The 14747-nt window shown below is 40.5% G+C and overlaps 1 protein-coding gene across 2 annotated transcripts in view; it reads right to left on the bottom strand.

Annotated features, from left to right (window-relative positions):
- LOC125412072 (uncharacterized) overlaps positions 1–14123 on the bottom strand; it is a 47777-nt gene extending 33654 nt beyond the window's left edge. For both annotated transcript variants that reach the window (XM_048452600.3, XM_085682277.2), the window contains exon 1: positions 13967–14123. In XM_048452600.3, the coding sequence (XP_048308557.1) occupies positions 13967–14017 (51 nt within the window). In that variant the 5' untranslated portion in view covers positions 14018–14123. The remainder of the gene's footprint in view (positions 1–13966) is intronic.
- Between the last annotated feature and the right edge of the window lie 624 nt (positions 14124–14747).

The raw sequence follows: 14747 nt of genomic DNA, 5'->3' as shown, positions 1-14747 counted from the left end.
TAAAAGAAATGGACATTTTTTTAGATAAGTACCATATACCAAAGTTGAACCAAGAACAGGTGAACAATCTAAATAGACCTGTTAGTTGTGAAGAATTAGAAGCTGTTATCAGAAATCTCCCTGCCAAAAAAAGCCCAGGACCATATGGTTTCAATGCAGAATTCTACCAGAACTTCCAGGAAGAGCTAATTCCTATACTCCTTAATGTATTCCATAATATAGAAACAGAAGAGTCATTGCCAAACTCCTTTTATGAAGCTACAGTTACCTTAATACCAAAACCACATAAAGACACAACCAAGAAAGAGAATTACAGGCCAACCTCACTCATGAACATCGACGCGAAAATTCTCAATAAAATCCTGGCAAACCGAATCCAGGAACACATTAGAAAAATTATCCAATATGATCAAGTAGGCTTCATCCCAGAGATGCAGGGCTGGTTCAACATATGCAAATCTATCAATGTAATCCATCATATAAATAAATTGAAAGAAAAAAAAACATATGATCATTTCATTGGATGCTGAAAAAGCATTTGACAAAATTCAACACCCATTTATGATAAAGGTGACTGGGGATACAAGGATCATACCTAAATATAATAAAAGCAATATACAGCAAGCCGACAGCTAACATCAAATTGAATGGAGAGAAACTCAAACCCTTACCACTAAAATCAGGAACACGACAAGGCTGTCCACTCTCTCCATACCTCTTCAATATAGTGCTTGAAGTTCTAGCAATAGCAATAAGAAAACATAAGGAGATCAAGGGGATTCGAATTGGAAAGGATGAAGTTAAACTTTCGCTATTTGCTGACGATATGATAGTGTACATAAGTGACCCCAAAAACTCTACCAAAGAACTTCTACAGCTGATAAACACCTTTAGTAACGTGGCAGGATACAAGATCAACTCCAAAAAATCAGTGGCCCTCCTATACACAAAGGATAAAGAAGCTGAGAGGGAAATCAGAGAAACATCACCTTTCACGATAGCCACAAATAGCATAAAATATCTTGGGGTTACTCTAACCAAGGAAGTGAAAGACCTATTTGACAAGAACTTTAAGTCTTTGAAGAAAGAAATTGAGGAGGATACCAGAAAATGGAAAGATCTCCCTTGTTCTTGGATTAGGAGGATCAACATAGTAAAAATGGCAATTCTACCAAAAGCAATCTATACATTCAATGCAATCCCCATCAAAATCCCATCAAACTTCTTCACAGACCTTGAGAAAACAATAATCAAGCTTATATGGAAAAACAAAAAACCCAGGATAGCCAAAACAATCTTATACAATAAAGGAACTTCAGGAGGCATTACCATCCCTGACTTCAAACTCTATTACAGAGCTACAGTATTGAAAACAGCTTGGTATTGGCATAAGAACAGAGAAATCGACCTTTGGAATCGAATAGAAGACCCGGATATTAACCCACAAACCTATGAGCACCTAATTTTTGACAAGGGAGCTAAAGGTATACAATGGAAGAAGGAAAGCATCTTTAACAAATGGTGCTGGCATAACTGGATGCCAACCTGTAGAAGGATGAAAGTAGATCCATATCTATCACCATGCACAAAACTCAGGTCCAAATGGATTAAAGACATCAACATTAATCCGTCCACTTTGAACCTGATAGAAGAGAAAGTGGGAAGTAGTCTACAAGATATAGGCACAGAAGGCCTCTTCCTAAGTAGGACCCCAGCAGCACAGACAATAAGAGAAACAATGAAAAAATGGGATCTACTGAAACTGAGAAGCTTCTGTAAAGCAAAGGACACTGTCAGTAGGACAAAAAGGCTGCCTTCTGACTGGGAAAAGATCTTCACCAACCCCTCATCAGACAAAGGTCTGATCTCCAAAATATACAAAGAACTCAAGAAACTAGGCACTAAAACTCTAATTAACCCAATTAAAAAATGGGGTACTGAACTGAACAGAGAATTCACAACAGATGAACTTCGAATGGCCAGAAGACACTTAAGGTCATGCTCAACCTCCTTAGTGATCAGGGAAATGCAAATCAAAACCACTTTGAGATACCATCTTACACCTGTCAGAATAGCTAAAGTCAAAAACACCAATGATAGCCTATGCTGGAGAGGATGTGGGGTGAGGGGAACACTCATCCATTGTTGGTGGGAATGCAAACTTGTGCAGCCACTGTGGAAATCAGTGTGGCGGTTTCTCAGGAAACTGGAGTCAACCTCCCTCAGGACCCAGCAATTCCACTCTTGGGAATATACCCTAGAGATTCCCTAGCATACTACAAAAGCATTTGTTCAACTATGTTCATAGCAGCACTATTTGTAATAGCCAGAACCTGGAAACAGCCTAGGTGCCCCTCAATAGAAGAATGGTTTAAAAAAGGTGTGGAACATATACACATTAGAGTTTTACTCAGTGGTAAAAAATAATGACATCTTGAATTTTGCATGCAAATGGATGGACATAGAAAACGCTTTACTGAGTGAGGTAAGCCAGACCCAAAAAGAGGAACACGGTATGTATTAACTCATAAGTGGATTCTAGCCATAATTTAAAGGTCTTTGAGCCTATTATTTGTGATCCTAGAGAAGCTAAATAAGAAGATGAACCTGATGAAGATTATTTAGCTATCCGCCAGGAGGTAGGAAATAGTCAAGAGTCCCAGGTAACCTTGGGTGCATGGGGGTGGGGTGGGAGGGTGGTTGGAAGGGGAGAGGGTTAGAGAGAAGGGAGTAGTGGAGGAATGGAGAAAGCTCGGTTGACCGGGATGGGGGGAAGGGAGGAAGGATGAATATGGGATCAGGGAAGAATATATTTCAACTAAGGGAGTCATTTTAGGGTTTATAGGAAACTTGATTATATATGGGATCCCAGGTCCAAGGAGAGATCCCCAGATTGTTCTCTGGACAGAGGAGAGGGTGCCTGAACCGGCCTTGGCCCATAACCATACTGATGAATATTTTGCTTATCACCATAGATCCTTCATCTGGCGATGGATGGCGATACAGATGGAGACCCACATTGGAGCACCGGACTGAGCCCCCCAAGGTCCAAATTAGGAGCAGAAGGACGAAGAAAATGACGAAGGACTGCGAGGGATGCTATCACCCACTGATACAAGGGACGGATCTAATGAGAGTTTACCAAGGGCAGTTGGACTGCGACTGAACGAGCACGTGATCCAACCAGATTCTCTGAATGTGGCCGGATTCTCTGAATGTGGCTGGCCCGGAGTCTTTCTGAGAAGCCATTGACAATGACACTGGGACTAGTTTCCTCTGCATATACTGGATTTTTGGGATCCAGTCTGTTTGGATACTCACCTTCCTGGACCTGGAGGGAGGGGGGAAGAACTTGAACTTCCCACAGGGCTGGAAACCCTGACTGCCCTTAGGGACAAAGAGGGAGGAGGAGAGGGGGGGAGTGGGAGGGTGTTGGGAAGAGGGGTGTAAATGGAAACTTTTATAATTTAATAAAATTACTTTCAAAAAAAAATTGTTGTGGAGTTTCTGGTCCCTGAGGAAGTCCTTTTCCCAAGGTCAGGCATTTGGATAAGAATCTACAATCCTTCAGGGACTTGAGGAAAGTCCCTGCTTGCTAAAAGCACCATTCTCCTTAGCTCTGGAAAGAAGAACTTGTGGTCCTTCCATCGATGTAATAGGTTGTCTGGTAGAGTTACTAAAAGTTTGCAAACAATAGACATTTAGATACTTTCTCAATGATAGATTGGATCTTCTGACAGGCAAAGTCCTTTGCAAGCTTAGACATGGAATTAAAAGTAGCACAGTGGAAATGGTACCTATCTGAATTCCTTTGTGACCAGGATGTGATAGCAAAGGGGTCTGTGCAGTTCCCATATCTAAACTATTCACCACCCACATAAAAGAGGAACCTATTGGACTGTGGGGACCAATAGAATGGTCACAGCATTTGGCTAACAAATAGTTGACTGATGGCCCATGAACAACTAACTGATGGAATCAAAACTGAATGAAAAGCAGCAGCCTATAGACGGGGGAATGGATGGCTTTTTACTGAAAAGAAACCACCAAAACAGCACAACATGCTGAAGTAATCGCAACACTGCTGAGTATAAGACAAACAGCTAAAGACAGAAAAAGGAAAACCTATAGTTTCTCCAGTTCATAGTGTGTGTTCAATGGTATAGATATAAGGTTGTCAAAATGAAAAAAAAAAAAACACTAAGTGGCAGATAAATGTCAAAATGCCAAGACATTTAGTAGGGAGACGACATGGGTGGCGCAAAACTAGCAAAGACATCAGAGTTTATGTAACCCATGTAATGGAACACACAGGCAAGACACATAAGACATCTAAAAATAATGAAACAGGACACAAATTGTCATCATGCTCAATTAAGACTAGACTATTAAAACTTCCTAGGGAACAAATTCACAATAAATTATCACGGATAACTGTCATGCTGTTGGTAAACTTGAAAGTTTACTCCTAACACTAAAAATAATGAGGTAAAATGGAGAAACAAATTTAATCAGGACAACCCTGTAAGAATAACTATTAAATGGTATGCAGACTGAAATATTAAAAAACCTGAGAATGTTAGAATTCCAATAAAAGAATTCCTAAGATTATATAAAACATTGGAATATACAGGCACACATGTGTTGTTTTAATAATTTGATGAAAGGAACATGGCAGGACTCTAAACAGGCCATTAAAGACGGCCACCTTTGTCCAGCACTTAAAACTAGATTCAAACATCAAGTACCAGGTGTAACATGGTCTCCTAAACAATTAAATTATAAGCTACAAAGAGATTTCATTGGACCTTTGAATACTCACAGGGGCCTATATGCCTGCACCCTAGAAGATGTAAACATAGGGCTTGGGTTAACTAGAGAAAGTCATAGATAAGACCAGTCGGCAACAAAATAAACATTCTGGTGTTGGATAGTCAGACAGAGCTGCCCCAAAATTATTGATTTACATTAAGGGACACATCTAAAGTCCAGACGAGTTTCTAGGTTATGGAAATACAGTGGGTCTTCCATTTAACATATAATCCAACTGCAGCTGACAATACACAAAGATGGAAAGGAATGTTTAAAACCGAATAATTGTAACTCGAAGATACCCTTTTAAAAAGGTTATTGAAATTGCATTCCATGAGTTAAATACTAGACAAAGATTGAAAAGAACTTCTCCCTTAGAAAAAGCTATTAAGTCATACTTAGAGACAGAACAACAACCAGATATTTCCTGACCATGCAGAATAATTCCCCATGAATGTGTTTATAGACACAGGAATACTCAAGTTTTAAGGCACCTGGAACAGGCAACATAATCTTTACAACAGACAAGAAGGTAAATCTAAACCTAAAATAATTAGACTATCTACAACACTTATATTGGATTTACACTTTCATAAAGATAGGAATATTCTTGGTATTAATTTACTCAGTGTTGGTGATAACTGGGCACTATACCTTCTGCGCAGACAGAAAGGGGAATAAAACATAGCAAGACAGGGCCATAACAAATTGCACCCTATGCCTCATAAAATCTTTAACAAGAAAATAAAAAAGAATACAAGATGGAACAACACTATGTTATCAATCTGTTGGGCCAAAGCAGCAAGGACACTGTTACTGGAACTCCACTGCTGAATTCTAGAAGTTTAAGATTACCCATTGTGTCAAGATCAGGCTCGGAAACACCACCATTGTATGTTTCGCCATCACCAATACTACTGAGATGGTCAAAGTTGGAGTCATCATTGCTTTGGTTCACAGGATTATACAGTGAGAATGCAATTAACAAAAATCACTTAGGCTAACCCATGTGGATAACATTCCAGTGGAGGAAATCAAATTTGCAGAGATTTAGGGATACCTGCCTTTTGAATAGTCACTGTCATTTTTGTAAAACACCTGTGAAGCCATGGAGCTCCCTTTTCCATAGTGGGGCTTGTCCCTTCCGCAAGAAACCCCAGCAGTCTGTTAGATCAAGTTTTAGGCATAACTCCCTCATGTATGGTTAAACTGGACTTTTTATTTGGGTGTATAATCTTGATATATAGACTATATATTGGGTACCTTGTATTCTTGAAAAGGCCCCAGAGAAAAGATAGTCTTCTCACTTGGGCAACAGCAAGAACAAAGCACCACCTGGCTAAAAAGTTAAAAATGCCAGGCTCTGGATTTTACACTACCACATTTCCCCCCTTTGATCTAGCCACCTTAGATATTATCTCGAAGTCTGAGCAGTTCCCCTTAATCAGCTATCATTTGACAAAATGCTAACGCAGAACAAAATTCACCCATTTTCCGTCTGTAGATTATGCAGGTTGACATGGCTACTATGAGGTTGTGTTCCCAGCCACCTAGGAAGAGAGTTCACAGGATGGTCATGTTTTCTGTGTTTGTTTGTTTTCGGGTTTGTTTTTTATTTTTATTTTTTTTTACATTGATCAGTTACAAACTTCTAGCTTTAACTAACCACACAAAGGTGGTTAAAAGACAAGCTCCCTCTCCCCCTCTTAGAAATCACAGCCCCTTCCTCTATTTACCCTTTTCAGATGTGCCTGGGTGCTTCAAAGTCATGAGACCTCTGAGACAAAAGTAAGATAACAGGCACCCACTTTATCAGCCTTATTTCTCTTCTTGTCCCTGAAAAATGTGTGTCTGGTATCCTTGCTACTTCTAGAGAATTGCTGATTGTGTCGGTGTGGGTATATAAACTAGAAACCTTGTGAAATAGGGAGAGATAATTGAAAGACTAAAGATACATGAGAGGAAGATGTGTATGAGCTGACTCAGTCACCCTCAGATCCCTTTAATGTTGTGGAATTTCCCCCTGCATGCTGTGAATATGTTTTTATTACCATTGGATAATAAAGAAGCTGCTTTAAGTCTATGGCAGCACAGAATATAGCAAGGCAAAAATTATAAGCAGAGATAGTAGAGAGAAAAAAACAAGAGTCAGAGAGAAGCCATGTAGCCACCAAAGGAAAAAGATGCCTGCCTGCCAGAATATTAGCAGCAAACCACAAACCTTGTGGTAAAATATAAAATAAAATAAATGGGTTAATTTAAAATGTAAGATTAGTTAATAAGAGCCCAAGCTAATAGGCCGAACAGTGCTTTAATTAATATAATTTCTGCAAGATTATTTTGGGTCTGGGCGGCCAGGAACTAGCAAGTAGCTACTACACTTTAGCCTGTCCTACTTGCTGTAAACATCCTGTCTGAACCCTGAGGGGGCATTGAGGCTGAAACTCAGAGGTTCCCAATAATTCATACCCTTCATCAACAAACATATCTATAGCAATAAGATCAATCAATGAATGAAACAATCACCATAACAAATAAATCAAGAGTAAAGTATGATATTGGTGTCTTACCATTGCACCTTGGATTGATTCCTACCAGAATACTAGAACCCATGAACACATAATCCCAAACCTTACTTACATATACGAGGAATGCATTCTGTATGCAATATGCTCATTGTGAAGTTACTGGAAATACTGTCTGATATAGCTATTCTGATAAATGAGAAAAGTTAATGCTCATATTTGTACCAAGTTTGATAGCCATAGTCACCAATGACCAAGAAGACACTAAAAATACCAATTTTAACAAAAGAAACCCATTGAAATGCCATTTAACACAGAGTTGGAGAAATATCACAGAAGCACCAGCCCTCTACAATTTCAACTGGGGAGAAATGTCTCTTAAATCATCCTTCTACCTTATGAAGAACAAGGGAAGAATACATTTGAGATGTCAGACATGAAAATAGCACCAAACACAAAATTCCTCTCAGCAGTTTTGGCCTCAAAATATGGCAGACCAACTCTGTGATTGGCACCCAGGACAATAAAACTACAGAGATTGTAAACAAAAAATGTATACAATTATTCTGATTGGAAGCAGAATGAGGAGCCAGATTAATTGACTGGGATGACATCAACATCTGACACACACACACACACACACACACACACACACACACACACACACCACAAGATTGCCAGAACTGTACCTCAGTAATAGGAGAAAATGATGGAAGCATTTTCTCTCTTCGAATACAGTTCCACTGCCATATAGATTCAAATGTACAAATTCACTTTTTGGACTATACCCAAAATAGAATAAGCCAAACATGACTGTCGTGTTTGTGGCCAAACTCCCCAACCTACTGTACTATAGTAAGATGAACATATGGATAGTGAAGGCTGAAACTGATTCATTTATACCTACTAATGATGGGCTGGAAATTACAGCATTGGGGACACAACATTTACAGATTTCCATTGAATTTTGGCTCAGTGCCAAACCCGTTACATCTTTATGGTTTTGAAGCCTCACCACCTGATAAGAATCCATGCAGACACTCGGACACATTGTGCCTGTGTAGTGTTCTATAGAATTTAGATTATACCTTAGCATAGACAGCCAAAGTTTGTACTGATGTGGTCTACATACTGTCACAATTTTTAATGCAAAAGGCCTCAACTCTCATATAGAGATCTATATGCGAATCTCTGGGATTGGTATCAACCAATGCAAACAAGACTGATGCACTGACTAATGTCAACTCTTGCATATTGGTTGACCGCTCAATGCAATCACCCAATTCAGACTGAATTTGTGAAGGTACATGTGAACAAATTTCCTGAAGTCCTTCAAGGATTCCTATTTCAACTGGACTACCACTATACAAAGTGTAATACACCAACAACAAAATCACAATATAAGTGGTGGAAAAGACAATGGAATGGCCTAATTGACCTCAGTCTTTATCATATACCATTCTCAGAAGATTTACAACTTGACAACTACATTTACTGTCACATCTTTAAAAATAATTATAAAACCAAAGGAAGAATGAATTCCACTAATTATCAGTAATACACTGGAACCCACCTTTATAACCAAAAAAAACCAAAAAACAAAAATTTGTTTGCCAAAAAATAATGATTTTTGTGGCTGTGATACCCTGAATGCACTACATGACAATGAAACAAGACTTATCAATACCTCCGGATATCCACACCAGGAACATCACATACTTTTTTCCTCCCCAAATATGGAACATTAGTTCCCTGGTGAAGGAGGGTCTTCTATCTGTTGCTTTCATTGGTTAATTAATAAAGAAAACTGCTTGTCCTGATAGGTCGGAACATAGGTAGGCAGGGAAGACAAAACAAAATTGTGGGAGAAAGAAAGCAGAGGCAGGCAGGTGCGATGAAGCTTACAAATGTTCTTTCTACCCCTAGCAATAGCGGAGAGGGTTCCTGAATTGGCCATCTCCTACAATCAGATTGGTGATTGCCCTAATTTTCGTAAGAGAGCCTTCATCCAGTAAGTGATGGAAACAGAAGTAGAGATTTACAGCCTACAGCAACTTGTTTTGCTCTAAATGTTTTCTAAGAAAAAGAACTTTTGAAAGTAAACATATCCACATTTTTATGTTCACACTTTTGTTCAAGAGAATGACTTCCAAGTCTGTACATATGACACACAAGAAAATAGAAGTTGGTTACTCTGGATCTGGAGTACTAGTAGATGGTTATGAGGCTCCAAACGTGGGTGTTGGGACAAGAACTCAGATATAATGCTGTTTATCCAATAAACCAAGTCTTTCACAGATTAACAACAACAAGCACAAAACCTAAATATATAAATGATCCTTGGTAACATGATGCATCAATATTAAAGTGTTGTATATAATAATTTGCACCATAATACAATCCAAAGACCGTGGTCAATAATTTATAACAGGGAAACTGACCCAAAGCTACACGCAAAGTAGAAACACTCAGAATGCCCAATGGGATTATGAAAAGATAGTAAACACATTGTCATACTATGACTTCTATATTTACCACAAAAGCTACAATAATCAAAAATAAAAAGGATGAAGAATAAAAGCCAAAAAAATGCAGGAAAATATAACCAGCTTTTAACCAAAAGACCAGAGGAAACTTAGCCAAGAAAAGGGTGATCCTGACCAATGTTACCCAGCTACCTATGATTCTATGTATATAGAAATCAAACACTGACTTCACAACAACCACAAATTAACTCAAAGTGACCCTTAAAATGTTATGTTTCTGACCATCTTGCTACTGATATTTATTCCAGATAGGCTCTAGAGTTATCCAAAAAGGGAGATGATCTCGGCCAGATCTTGTTCTGTAGCCCTTCATGCTTCCTTGTGGTTTAAGGCAAACCCAGTCCCAATGATACCCACATAGAAAACACTTTAGAAGAATAATTTAATGTCTGCTTACTACCCCATGGATTATTCACAAGATGTGGCATCTGCCCCATCCACCAGCCCAACACCATGCAAATCTGAGATACCTCTGCAGAACTTCCTTTTGTCTCCTGGAACTGAACTTCACTGAATAATACCATGGTGGCCAACAGTAGCAAAAAGTTAAAGCATTTCATTGCTGAAAGATGAACCCCATCACTCACTCCCTTTCTAGCAGTTTCCAAACTGTCTGAAACATTTGTAAGACAAACATGAAAGTGAAATTCAATGCTCAGCACTTCTAGAAACCAGACCTTCTGCTATCCAATTTTTCTTCTCAGATTCCCATTGTGACAAAAACAATGCCTGTGTGTGCACATTGGGCAGTGATATTGAAAGCATCATAGCCTCCCATTCAAGGGTGGCAGAGCCTTCTCTTCCCCAGGGAATCCACATTCAGAGGCCAAAAGTTCAGAGACCAAGGGCCACTGCCCAAGTCACCAAAGGGACCAACAGAAACATAGTCTGGCTCATGGTCCATCCCAGCAGCTCAGACTCTGACAGCTAAGCCAACCTGGTCTTCTTAAGCTGGGGACCATGTTCACCATGGCACGACTGTGGTCTTTCTTATAGTTCCCTACAGCAGAAGCAGAGGAGAATCCAGGAAAGATCCTGTAAGGTACCTCCCACTGGCACTTCTTATGGCAAAGCCTTCCCAAAGTTCCTCATTGGTTAGGACCTCCCGAATGAACCTCAGAACATTAGCAGTGATGCTACTGTGTGAGCAGAGATCAAATGACTTAGATAATACAAGCCCTCCCAGCTCTGTCCTTCCATAATAGGTCAGATAGAGTGCTAATCTGGGAAATTTGTAGTTTAGTAGAATCTTCCATCCTCCCAGAGCTTTTCCTGTTTCTCCTCCTGTTGCAGCAGGAAAACTTTCACCCTCCTTTCACCCCTCTCTGTGCTGTGACTACAGGTGCTTTACAGATGGTCAAGGGACTCAATTCTTACATAGGTCTCACTTCATTTGTAAGCTACAGAAGTTGGAGGCTTCTCATTCACTGGCCTATTTTTCCTTCTCACTGACCAGTCAAGGACCAGCATGGAAAGAGTTGCAGAACTGTCTTTCCAGCATTGTGCAACAGAGGCAGGATTAGGTGTTCAAATCAATTCTCAATTATATAGTGTGAGGCAAGCCTGAGCTATAGGAGACATTGATCTAAACCAGTGGTTCTCAAGCTTCCTAATGTCACACATTACTACCATTCCTTATGAGGTGGTGACCCCCCAAGTAGAAAATGATTTTCACTGCTACTTCATAACTAAAATTTTGCTACTGTTATAAATTATACTAAAAATATCTGTGTATTCCGATGGTCTTTGGCCACTCTTCTGATAGGGTTATATGTTCCCTGTAAAGGGAGCCTCAACCCCTCAGGTTGAGAACCACTGCTCTATAAACTGATATAAATAAATAAATCAACAAATAGCAACTAAAAAAATGGAACGAAATTCTTAATGCTGGGAAACATTGGAAAATAGAAACATATAGAGATTCACACTGTAAAGCATTTAAAGAAAGTGAAGTTTAAAAAACGATACAAATAATTGACTTTTTAAAATGATAGAATTAATTGGAAGAGCACTTAGCTATACTGACTTTGCAACAGAGTTGATGCTTTGCTGCTAGAGAGAATATCGTTAATAAGACATTGTATGACTTTGTCCCATGTAAAATGTTAACTGCTGGGTACTAGCTGACACATGGAGATAAAGCCAATGACCTGTGGCTCAAATCTCTAAGCTGACTTCACTGTATCAACCATGACTGCCCATATCTGCATAAGAGAGATCCCTAACTGCACACTGACTAATCAGCACTTCAAATTACCCTCCCTAAATTGTACATTCACCAATTCTGTCTATCTTCATTCACATGGAAGGAATAAAAAAATGAATTAAATAACACAGAAAGCCAGTCACACACAGAAAGGACCCAGCAGGTCCTTTCTTATGATGAAGACACCTGCATCTCACTGCCTTAAACTTCCGGCCATGACCTAGCTATTGCCTAGGCTGTTTGTCCCTACAATGTACACAGTACACCGTTCCTCTTCTTATGGTCTGAAGGGAGATGCCATGCTCCAAACACAAATCCTTTTCCCCCTTTCCGGTTACTGCAATGGACAATTCAGTATGTGATTCAAACCAATCACTTTAGAACTCTGTGCAGCTACAGTATGGGGAGCATAACAAAGGGGAATGCCCAGTGGGGATACAGCAAGGGTTCAAGTCCACCTCAATCTACATAGGAAACCCTGACTCAAAACAACTTTTCAAAAAGACCAGAGATGCAGCTGTTTCAGACTTAATACATCCTTTATGGCACACCAGCATGTAATAATGATGTTTGTGACCCTGTAATTGCCCCTTCAGCAGCATGCAAAAGGCCTGTTCTTTGACAGGGGAGCAGGGAATAGGGAAACCTTTTGGTTTGGCTGTAAATCAAGGGTTGTCTCCTTTGTTATGAGAATAGTGTTTAATGGCTGGTTAATCCTGGGGAACAAATATTTGCAACTTATCATACTAATCTCTAAGAGCCATGGTTAGCATACTACTTATCTTTGTCATATCTGGAAGACAGTCCTTCCTTAGCTTAAAGTCTGTCTCCTAAGAACGGGGAACTCCTTATACCGTCAGTTCTATTACCATGCATTCTACTCTTATACACCACAGTTTAGCAGTGGAGTGCTGCTCACCACAGGGGATACTGTTTGCCAGCTCCATAAAATTAACTATGGATATTCACTAGGATAGATCCGAAACCTAAATGTTAAATTTTAAAAGTGCAGAGCTTCTAGAAGATACCAGGCAGACCAGTGTTAAGATACAGCACAAGAGGGGCTGTGGCAGCTCCAAAGAGTCCCAAGGTGGGTGAGAGACAAACCATGCAGATCTCGCATACATGAAGAGTTTTATTGTGGGAATACAGAGAGAGAGAGAGAGAGAGAGAGAGAGAGAGAGAGAGAGAGAGAGAGAGAGAGAGAGAGAGAGAGAGAGACAGAGAGAGAGAGAGAGAGAGAGACAGAAAGAGAGAAACAAGGAGACAGCCAGAGTGAGTGACACAGAGAGAGGGGGACAGAAAAACATGGCTCAAAGCTCAAAGACCCCCTATCTCTTCAGAGGAACAGCAGAAAGAGAGCTGGAGTGGGCGGATCTCTTAGTAGTGACTTAACAGTATGGACTCTAGGCTGGCCAGTGTCCTGCCTGCGTGCACCCAGCCAGGTGACAGGGGACACGCCAGCATAATGCCTGAATCCTAACAATCAGGGCTTTCTGAGATTGACAAATTTGCCTTCCATAGTAACAATACAAGCGCTACAGGTGCCAGCATTTCACAGTGATAGCAACTACAAAGATATTACTGTCTTGCTCCCTGTGAGCTGCACAGACACAGCCCACAGAGTCAAGTGCCTCCCAAGCCCAGGAAGTTGCAAGGACCACATAGGACACGAAGGGCCGGGAAGGAATACGCGGACACACAGGGCAAGAAAGGTACATGTGGGACAAGCGGGACCATGCAGGACCACGCAGGACCCTGCGGAACTCTGCGTCTGGACGCTAGCTACCACCCAGTTCCAGGAAGGACCCACCACCTGGCTCCTATTGCTCAGCAGGCCGCTCCTCGCTATCTGGGAACAGAAGCCCCTCACTCACCATGGCCGGCCACTCCTTCCCGTCTGGGAACAGAAGCCCCTTGCTCACCATGGCGTGGGTGCCAAGTGATCTACCCACAATGGATCCCTCAGAGCCTCACAAAGAACAACTTCCGACTTCCTCATCAGAGAAGCTGAGCCAGAAAGCTAGGTCCCGGAAGAAGAACCCGCCCATTTGACTGGCTCAAGGCTCTGATTGGCTAGTGAGGTCTGAGTGACAAGACCTGGTGAGGTGAAGGGACACCGCACAGTCCTGACTTAAACCTGTCCGACAGACCTATCCCAGATTGGGTAGAGATCTGTGGAAAATTTCTCAGCAAGTGTCTTGTTAATATAAACCAACGGGTTCATTTTGAGAGAAAGAAGTAGGCAATTTAGATAACATTGCTTAAGAGAAACACAGGATATCTCTAAAACATTATAGACAAAGTCGACAGTAGCCATGGGCTTGATAACCACAGTCCCAAGTGTGGGAAGAGATGGTTCTCAGGATATGAAACAACCCTTTCCCAAAAGGCCAGGGTCCCAGACCTTTATCAGTTCTCACAAGCATATTCCTAGTTTCAGAGAAGGAACTCTTTTCTCCTACTCTATATACCAGGGCCTCAGGAAACCTCCTAAGACCTAGACAGGTTCCAAAATTCAGAGATGCCTAGTTTCTCAATTACCTAGGAGAATTCTGAACTTTGACATTTATGTGTAATATCCATTTGGAGTTAATTTTGAGAAGATTAACTCTATACTATTGCACCTTTATTCAAAGCATGACAGTTTTTGACATA

The sequence above is a fragment of the Myodes glareolus genome, chromosome 20, assembly GCF_982192425.1.
Source record: "Myodes glareolus chromosome 20, mMyoGla1.1, whole genome shotgun sequence".
NCBI lineage: Eukaryota > Metazoa > Chordata > Mammalia > Rodentia > Cricetidae > Myodes > Myodes glareolus.
The sequence above is the reverse complement of the archived record's forward strand: the minus strand, read 5'-3'. Positions and strand labels throughout refer to the sequence as shown.